Source organism: Trichosurus vulpecula, chromosome 8 (assembly GCF_011100635.1).
Source record: "Trichosurus vulpecula isolate mTriVul1 chromosome 8, mTriVul1.pri, whole genome shotgun sequence".
NCBI classification, from domain to species: domain Eukaryota; kingdom Metazoa; phylum Chordata; class Mammalia; order Diprotodontia; family Phalangeridae; genus Trichosurus; species Trichosurus vulpecula.
The window spans coordinates 74951576-74961876 of record NC_050580.1 but is presented as its reverse complement, the minus strand read 5'-3'; the positions used below and the strand labels follow the sequence as shown (position 1 = coordinate 74961876).

At 41.7% G+C, this 10301-nt stretch overlaps 1 protein-coding gene across 1 annotated transcript; it reads left to right on the top strand.

Annotated features, from left to right (window-relative positions):
* The first annotated feature begins 3334 nt into the window (after positions 1 to 3334).
* Positions 3335 to 10010, top strand: LOC118828094 (protein FAM25A-like). Its single transcript, XM_036734501.1, has 3 exons — positions 3335 to 3407; positions 9309 to 9383; positions 9889 to 10010. The coding sequence occupies exons 1-3, from the start codon at positions 3335 to 3337 to the stop codon at positions 10008 to 10010; spliced, it is 270 nt and encodes an 89-aa protein (XP_036590396.1).
* The last annotated feature ends 291 nt before the right edge of the window (positions 10011 to 10301 follow it).

The window sequence follows — 10301 nt, the reverse complement described above, 5'->3', positions numbered from 1 at the left end:
AAGGCCTGAATTAGAATCCTGCCTCAGACACTTACTAGCTGGGCAAGTCATAAGCTCTCTGGGCTTCATTTTCCTCAGCTGTAAAGCAAAGGGTTGGTCTCAGTGACCTCTAAGGCCCCTTCCGGCTGTAAATCTATGACCCCATGGATAATGAGGGTGGTTTCTATGGTCTAATGTTGTCATAGTCAAGGTGGCCTGAACTTGGCATCCCAACTCCGGTGTGAACTATCCATATGACCGTATGTTGTGACAAGTCCTATAATCTCTCTGAGATTATAGGTTTCCTCAAATGCAAAAAAGGAGTGACAACAACTCCTACTACCTACCTCAAAGGTCTACGGTGACCAAAACCCTTTGAAAACTAAAATGCTATGGAAATGTGAACTATTTTTTTTTCCATGTGTGTATTAAGATGTCTCAGCTGCTTTGCCCCCTTGGAGATAGAGCAGTTCAGTGAAATGAGGACTGGATTTGTAGTGAGGGGACCTGGATTCAGATCCTGACAATGCTACTTATTCTGAGACTGTGGGCAAGTGACCTCACCTCTCTGAGCCTGGGTGTTACCACATCTGTAAATTAAAGGGTTGAATTAGATGTTCTCTGAGGTCCTGTCTAGCTCTAAGCCTATGATCTAACGTGACTTTGATGAGGATGTCCTGGTTATAGGACACATTTTTAAACTTGGGATGACTAAGAGACTGGCTTATCGTAAGCTCCTATTCACCCAATATTGGAATCACACACACACACACACACACACACACACACACACATACACACACAGAATCAGGAGACCTGGTATCTAGTGCTAACTCTGCCACATGTTGTCTGAGTGACCCTGGGCAAGTCACTAGACCTCTCAGAGTTTTAGGTAGCATTCAGTTGCAGAAAAGGTGTTCTTCTACATTAATACAGGGAATTTCCTCATCCAGGAGGCCCCCATATCAATGAAATCACAGGTTCAAGCCTTGTCTCTATCCCCACACGTATCAGTGTTTTAAGGTCTAAAAAATACTTTACAAACTTCATTTCATTTGCCCATCCCGACTCCTCTGTGAGTCTGTGCTCTTACCCTCATTTTTCAGTTGAGAAGACTGGGGTTCAGGGAGGTTAAGTGATTGGACCAGAATCATGTAGCTGGTAAGTGTGTGATGTGGGATTTGAACTCAGGTCTTCCTGACTCTAGATCTGGAGTCTTCAAACAAAACCTGGGTAACAAAGGGTATTCTTGTTCAGGTACCAGGCCTCTGGGGTCCCTTTCTACTCAAAGATTCTAGGTAACCTCTTTGGGGTGGTTTCCTTATCGGTAAAATGAGGAGCTTGATATATACAACATGGCATGATGGAGAAAGAAACAGATTTGGAGTCCCAGGAACTGAATGATCCTATGATTTTGGCTTTGCTCGTTATTCCCTAGGCGACCTTGTGAAAGTCACTGTATTTCTAGATCTCAGCTTCTTCACACAAGAAATAAGGGAGTTTTCCCAGATGATTACTAAGGACTTAGGAAGGAGGTATCAATAATATTTCATTTGGACAGAAAGCATCCCTTTCCCTTTAGTGTATGTGTACTTTGGTAGCTCTGGAGAACTTATAGAGGATGGCAGAGCTCTTTAGTGTACGTGTACTTTGGTAGCTCTGGAGAACTTATAGAGGATGGCAGAGCCATTATCATCGAAGAGAGAAGCTCACCAGACAAGGAGAGTAGAGACTGGGACCGGCTGAGGGGTCTATGGGTAGGGGGGGTAGCAAGCAAGGGTAATGGTCAGGAGAGAAGCAGCCGGCAGTCTTTTCAGAGGTCCCACACAGCCAAAGACAGGGGTCCTTAGAGCTCCTTAACATTGTACAACTTGTAGAGGTCCCTGTATGTGGGAACAAAACCCATGTGCCACCAATCCCGAAAAAAGAGGGCAAAGACAGAGACTGGTAAATTATACATCAGTTGGCTTCACCCCAGCACCTCCAGATTATCAATAGGTAATGAGTTATGCCAAGATCAGCTTTGCATCTAGGCAGAGAGCATAAATTAAGTAGGAGGATCTCAAAGGCATGAAGTCCCTGTCTCCAAACTCTTCCTTTATTCACCTTCCTTTTGCTGGTGAATTCCTGAAACACCTTTAGGGCAGTGATTTCCAACATTTTTCTTATTAAAAAAAAATTCACACATTATCCAATTGATAGCAATTATACTTTCGGTACCTGTTATTTAAGAAAATACATGATGAAATAAATGATTAGCATATGGCCTTGGAGTAGATATATATGCATTTGAGTACCATTTGCAACAACCCAGAGGTTAAGAAATTCAGCAGTAAGTAGTTACTAAATACTTCGTATGTGCCAAACACTATGTTGGATTCTAGGGATAAAAAGGTAAAAAAAAAAAAAATGAACAGTTCCTGCCCTCAAGGGGTTTATATTCAGTGGAGATAAAAAAGATACAAATTAATACAAAGCAACTGGTGGTGGTGGTATGATTGGGGAGACTCAGAAAGGCCTTGGAGAAGATGGAATTTTGACTGAAGGGGTTCAGGATTCCAAGGTGAGGAAGAACACTCCAGGCAAGGGAGACAGCCTGAGCAAAGGTGAGAGACAGGATGTTGTTATGGAGGAATACGTGACCTGTAGGTCAGGCTTGGGAGAAATATAGAGTAAAGGGGAGTCAGAATGAAGGGCTTCAAATGCCAATATCCATAATTTGTCTGAGACATGGTCATCCCTGTGAATTAGCAATATCAATTTAGCAGCCATGTAGAGCAGAGATAAGAAGAAGGGAGAAGTTGGGTTCGTTTTTTTTTGTTGTTGTTGTTGTTTGTTTGGGGTTTTTTTTAAGCAATCGGGGTTAAGTGACTTGCCCAGGGTCACACAGCTAGTCAATGTCTTGAGGCCAGATTTGAACTCCAATCCTCCTAACTCCAGGGCTAGTACTAGCTCTATCCACTACATCACCTTGATGCCCCTGGATTCAGTTCTGAAATCCATTCCCACAGAGATATTTAGAGGACATATTCATGCCTGTGCTGAGTGTGAAGGTCCTGGCACCTAGTACAGTGCCTAATGCATAAATTGTGAACATACACTTACCATGAGTAGAGGGGCACTTCCCTTGGGATAGGGCTTTGCTCAAGACCCTGAGGAATCAGCCTCCATATTTTCCTCCACCCCCTTTGATGCTTCATGGATTAATCACCACCAAATCCTCCTGACTCCTGTAAGGTTACACCCATTGCCCCATAGACATTTGGAGGAGCCCACATCTGCCTATAAAAAGCCAGGGCTAGGAAGCAGGTGTACAGTATTCATCTCACTCCTCAGGAATAGACCAGGTAGAACCATGTTTGGAGGTATAGGGAAGCTTGCCGCTGAGGGTCTGGCCCACCGGGCTGAGAACGCTACTGAAGAAGTAGGTAAGTAACATTACCCCCCAAAAGTGCCTCCAATTAAAAGGGGCAGGGAGAGGAGAGGTAAGTGGGTGGGTTAGGGAGTCTAAGAGGCTCTGGGGTTGCTTTCAGAGAGACAAAGGTGTTTTCAAGGTGATCTAGAAGAGGCTACAAACATGGCTCTGATTGTCTGGGATGAGGATTCTGTAGATTTGAATTTGACATTTTCTTATCTTTCCTTTTTCCATGGCTTTGGAAGAAAAAGAACTAGCAAATCAATTCACTACCTTTATCTCTCTCACTTTACTCAATTACGATAAGAGAACCAAAAAAAAAAAATCATAGACCATCCTCTCTCATCTGCTTCCCATGGTAGGGCTATGTTGGGAAGGGAAGGGGAAGAGTTAAATCGGGTAAGGTTAAAATGGCCTTTCTGGTTACTCTGCAGAGGCCTTGCTCTCCCTGGGGAGATGATAATTGGTTTTAGGAAAAGACCAGGCCAATTATGATGGCCTCAACCAAAGGAATCCCCCAACCAATTCCCTCCATTCCTCCAAAGCTCCTCTCCTCTGGTAGACATTGAGAGATTGAAGATAATCATTGCAAGACTCCAAAAGGAAGATGCTTTTGTGAGACTAATTGTAGAACTTGCTCAGACTGGCCTCCAGTCACCACACAAACCTGTTCAACAGCAATGCCTGCTGAGGATGCCCTGGTTAATTGGGAACTTGGTGCCTACCAGAAGGGACCACACAGCTCCACCTGAGTATGACTGGCCTAAAGAGTGCCTAGACGCTGCACTCAAGGTAGCCAGCAGTGGGCCAGGGAAAGACCAAGAAGAGCATCTCTGTAATTCTTGTGCCTTCCATTCCTGGAATGGTGGTCCACGGGAAGAAGTGTTGGGAGCTGAGACCTGGTTTTTAGAGCCACCTTGAGCATGACCTTGGGCAAATGACTGGGCTCGTTTCTTCATTTGTAAAATCAAGGGGTTGATGGAGGTGATTGCTTACAGCCTGTGAATAGCTAAGAATCTGAGATAACTGTAACAGTAGCTTATATTTTATATACCCAATTTATAAAGTTCTTTCCTCGTATTCATCTTTGGACAAGCTGATGCTTAGATCCTTTGATGACTTTAAAAGATGACAGCCAATTTGTAACATGGGCTTCCCAAAAAAAACCTTGATGGACATTCTGTTCAAAAACAATCTTTTTGGATAGTTTTGTAAACAAGTATCCAAAGGCATTTTGTTTTTACCTTGGAAGATGTTTTAAGGATTTGTACTTGAAGAAATGACTGACATTCTCCCCCTCCCTTCACTTGGCCTCTGTAACTAATTAACTATGGATATTTGAACAAATTAAAAAGTTGATTGACAAGTAAAAAGCCACCCTGTGTGGTAGAGCTGGAAGAGGCTGTAGGGTAAAGAAAGGACCTTATGATGAAACAGAAAGCCTCTTACTGACAGGCAGGCTTTGAATTGAAGTAGTGTCTTTAATCTACAAAGATCAGGGATACTTTCTATTCTTTTTTTTTTCAGCCAAAGAAAAACAAAGTTTATTAAAGATCCGCCATATTGAGTAGACACTTAAGGAATCTGAACATTTGTAATGATGATATTAGTGGGCCAGACTGAATCTGAGCACCTTAATGGAGGCCGAGATGGATCTTATATATAGAAAGACTGTGGAAGGGATCTAGGGTTGGCCAAACAGTCCGGGGTAACTGGGGGTTGGAGGGGTCTAAGGAGGAGCTTAACGGGAGTGACCAGTAGTCTGGGGTGACAGGAGGTCAGATGCCTGGAACCAAGAGAATGGGATTAAGGGTAGGAAGTAGCCGAAGGCAGATCTAGAGATAACAGACAATGGAGGGCTGGCTAGGTTAAGGGTAACAGAGAATCCGGCAGAGCTATAATGAAAAGTTTATAGTCTCTGGGGAAGGCCAAATCAAGTGGGAAGATTCAAGGAGAGTTCAAGGTGGGGTTTTCCAGGGCCCATAGACAAATGGCACCCAAATTCTTTTGGGGTAAGGGACAAAGATCTCGGCTTGGGCTCGAACCCCGTCATTCCCCCCTCAAACAGATAGGACCCAAATTCTTTTGGGGTAAGTGGCAAGGTCTCGGTTTCTGAAACTGCTTCCTGCTGGCAAGGAGTGTAGAGCTGTCCCTTCCTCTCTGGGTCCCATTCAAGGGGTCAGACTTTGGCACCTGGCTGATGCCAGGTCCGGTGGGCCAGAGACCTTGGATTCCATCAGAAGTTGGTACATAGCCTGAGCGGTCATCTGAAAATTGATGCCTCCAACCCTGGAGGAGACAAACCCAGCAAGGTTGTTGAGCAAACAAGGACCAAACAGGCATACAGAGAAAAGGGTACAAATAGGAGCACAGAGAAACGACAATTTCCCTGGAGGGAATTAAAGGTCACTATGGCAAGGTCAAAACGTAAATGGAAAAGGGCATGTTTGATAGAGGAGTTTTTTGCTGTCAGATATCTCCTTTCTTTCCGAATTGCTCCATGGGCATGGAAAGCATATTTTGAGTCAGTAAAAACTTTTACTTTTTTATTTTCCCATAGCTCTAGGCAGAGCTTCTTGGAAAGGGTCCCAGGGTGCAGGGGTTTGGGCTCTATGGTTTGATGGAGGCTGACCACATCTTATCTAGCTCTCTTAACCCCTTGTTCTGTGTACATCACTGCTTCAGGGTTCGGGCGTGTGTGGCACACCCAAAGAATTAGGTCGAGAGTTCTATTATTCTTTAAACAGACAAATGGGTCTCAGATGGAAGAGCTTTGAAATGAGCAGACCACTCTATTTCTCTTCAATCCTTTTTTCATTGCTTTTTATAACGTTTTACTTGTGGGGCGGGAGAGGAGGGGTGGACCTGGGATTTGGCTTTCAAAGATACAGATTTCCTTCTCCTAATAGTCAGGTAGTCAATAAGCCTGTGCTAAGGACTAAACATGCAAAGAAACAGGGTGGAAAACAGTTCCTGTCCTCAAGGAACTCAGAGTCTAATGGGAGAGACAACATGTAAAGAACGTACAAACAAATACTTAACGACAAAAGATACACAGGATAAAAGAGAGATAACCACAATCTTTTTCTATAGCACCCTTGATAAGTGCTCATCCAGCCTTTGCTTGAAGACCTCCAGAGAGGAGAAGCCACTACCTCCCAAGGCCGCCCAGCATGCTTTTGGATAGCTCCCTTCTATAGTTAAAAAGGTTTTCCTTAGGACAAGCCTAAATTTGCCTCTGGGCAACTTCTCCTTACTCCCTGTTCTATAGGAGGATGGGGGAGGGGAGGGGCAGCAAGCAGAGTAAGTCTCTACATGCTCTAGGTCCAACGATTCAAGGTGTTATTTTTTTTTTAAAAAACCAACTTAATTATTAGTTCTGGGATAATGCCTCACAATAAGTGAAGAAATAGAGGTGTCTGGGAACTTGAAATTGGGATGTGCACCATTCTCAAACTGCCCATGCTCTTCACAGTCCTGCCCCCTAGACTTCTAAAAAGAAACTATAGAAGCTCCCCTCCTTCTAATATCAGAATAATACTTACTTAGAGGATGTAGTGCTTTCTTTAGTGTTTACAAAGCTTTCCTTCCAGCAAATTTAACAATTTAGCAAATTTTAAAATGTTTACTTTCCTCACAACAAGGCACAGAGGTGGGTATTTCCAGTAATATTCTCATTTCAGAGAAAGGAAAACTGAGACTATGATGTTGAATGCCTTGCCCAAACAGGTAACAACTTTGGGGTTATTAAAGTTCTGGCAGTATGAAACAGGAAAACAATTTATATTATAATATCAATTTTGTAAAAAGAAGCCACTTGAAAGACTTGAGAATTCTGAGGAACATGACTTGACCATCATGATTCCATAGGACCTCCTGACAGAGGGGTGATGGACATCAGTCAGGCAGTCAACTTGAATTTATTAGGTGGCTATGACTATGTGTCAGGCACTGTGCTAAGTGATAGGGATACAAAGAAAGACAAACAAACAGTCCATGCTCTCAAGGAGCTCATAGTCTAAAGGGGAAGACAACATGCCAACAATTATGTACAAACAAGATATAGATGGGATAAACTGGGGGCAGTTTCAGAAGGAAGGCTTTAAGATTAAGGAGGACTAAGAAAGTCTTGTAGATGGTGGGACTGTAGCTGAGACTTGATCATGGCCAATATAAGAATTTATTTTGCTTGACAATACTTAATTGTCATAAGCCTTTAAAAAAAAAAGTCAGCATCTCTGGCAGTGAACCATTTTCATAGTTATTGGGCCATGCTAAAACAAAATAGTCAAAAGAAATGTAAACTCTGTATCTTAAGTATATTTGAGATTGATAGTCTGTCCAGTTTGACAAAGAGCCTGGAAGGGATTTTTTACCAAACAACCTATGGATAGACATGCCTTACTTGTTACTAAGAGGGAGGATGAAGTTCTGAATATTGCTGAAGATCCAGAGGAAATGTCTAAGACAGGCAAACTGAGATGTGAATCAACTTTCTAAAATTTAAACTCAAGAACATTTGTAGGGAGGCGCTATTTTATATCATAGGTTGTTTTGTTAAAACTGTTCTGTTCATAGAGCTAAAGAGAATTAGATCTCTAATATTTTGAAGTCTCTTTGACATTGGAATTTTTAATTTATTGTTTTCTTAGATCTCTTTATCTGTCTCTAACCTATAACCTCCTATTCTCCAGACTTCCATCTCCAATTGCCTATTGGACATGTTGAAAAAGATATCCCATACACATCTTAAACTCAACATGTCCGAAATGGAATTCCTTGCCTTTCCTCTACCCTCCCCACTTGCTAACTTCACTGTTATTAAGTATGTACTAGTATTGTCAAGGGCAACACCATCCTTCCAGTCACACAGGCTTACTTGATGCCTCACTTTCTCTCACCCACATATGCAACATGCTGCCAAAGCCTTCATAATATCTCTCCTGTAATCCCCCTTCTCTCTTTCACTGCCACCACCCTGTGCAGACCCTCATCTCCCACACCTGTACTATTGCAATGGCTGGCTAGTTGATCTCCTTGCCACATCTCATCTTCTATTCATCTATCAAAGGGATCTTCCTAAAGTGAAGGTCTGACTATGCTACTGCCTCATCCCCCAAACCCCATTCAATAAATTCCCATGCTTCCCTATTACCTCCAGGATCAAAGATGAAATCTTCATAACCTCAACCTTCCTACTTTTCCAGTCTTCTTTTACATTACTCCCCTCTCAAACCACACCCCCATGGCAATACAGTGACACCGGCCTCTTTGCTCTGTCTTCTGACTCTGGGAGCATTTTCAATGTCTGTCCCCATGCCTGGAATTTTTCCTTTATTATCTCTATTGCCTAGTCTTCCTGGCTTCCTTCAAATCTCAACTAAAACCCTACCTTCTGCAAGAAGCTTATTCATATCTTCCTCAATGCTTATACCTTCCTTCCATTGATTACCTTCAATTTATCCTGTATATGTTTTATCAATATGTCCTGTGTAAATGCACATATGTATATAAACATATGTATATGCTCACACACACACACACATATATATATACTATATAGACCTTGTTTGCATATAGCTATTTACATATCATCTCTTCCATTAGATTATGAACTCCTTGAGAGTAGGGACTATCTTTTATCTTTCTTTGTATCCCCATAACCTAGCATAGTGCCTGGCACCTAGTAGGTACTTGAACAAGGGCTTGCTGACTCACTTATTTTTGCAATAAATGGACTCCTTTGTGATTTAATCATATTGAATTAGTTGAAAACAAAAGGTCAATAAAAATCTTTCCCTGAGAGGTTATTTATATTTATTATACATTCTAGCATATTATAATTTATTAGGGTTATGCAAAGTTGTAGGAATTTAGGACCACTTATTTCTGTTTTGTGCTCTCTTCTTTCTAGTCCACAAAGCTGAAGAAGTGGTCAAGGAGGTGGTTAAGGAAGTAGTGGAACACGCCAAGGAAGCTGGTGAGAAAGGTATGAGAAAGTCTAAACTCAATAATTTAAGGATAAGCAAAGCCAGATATAAGGTGGTATGGCTGAAGTGGGCTCATAAAGTTAAATTCTCTTTTCTTCTCAATGGCACCAGCTTTTATTTCGGCAAAATTTTTCTTTTTCTTGTTACTCATATCCATGAGGTTGTCTTAAGCTGTTTTTCTTAATAGCCAGAGAACATGTTACTTTGAACAATCAATCAGAAAAAAATGCACCAGAGATATAGGCAACCTTTACAAGCTTAGTTACTTATGGGATACTTGAGTGGACAGATTTTGATAGGACAAGGAAACAGTGTCAGTTTCTCATTGGTGTTAGTTGGGTTTCATTTGGTAAAGAAAAAATCATTAACAGCATCATTTCAGAGTAACAGACAATTTGTGTGGTATAATTCATAGGGACTTGCTAGGTCTTATGCTATACTACAAATAAGAGACTGAACAATATTCTTTTACTCATACCTTCTTCCTCTATTTATCCTCAAAAGCCATTGGAAATGTCATCAAAGCTGCAAAGGAAACTGAAGAAAAAGCTATGAAGGAGGTGACCAACAAAGTGACCAACACAATCATGAATGCCGCCGAGGGTCTGAACAACCTGGGACAATGATCAACACTGCCATCACAGCCTGGGCACAATAAAAAAGCCATGTGACTTCCATTTTGTGTACTGGTTTCATTGCTTACCATTGGGAAAGAAACTAAGAGAAAGTCTTCCTCCCCTAATGATTCAAATCCCCCAAATCGCCGAGTAACATATATATATATATATATATATATATATATATATATATATATATATATATATATGTTATAGTATGTACGGTACAGTGGGAAGAGAACCAAGAAGCACCTGGTTCAAATATTTATGCTGCCACTAAATTTGTGACCTTGGGAGGAT

Bases quoted from the DNA above. Each gene is read 5' to 3' on its own strand.
- LOC118828094 (XM_036734501.1), top strand. From the start codon at position 3,335: ATGTTTGGAGGTATAGGGAAGCTTGCCGCTGAGGGTCTGGCCCACCGG. The intron at 3,408-9,308 runs GTAAGTAACATT...TCTTCTTTCTAG, and splicing joins GAACGCTACTGAAGAAGTAG to TCCACAAAGCTGAAGAAGTG. The intron at 9,384-9,888 runs GTATGAGAAAGT...TATCCTCAAAAG, and splicing joins CAAGGAAGCTGGTGAGAAAG to CCATTGGAAATGTCATCAAA.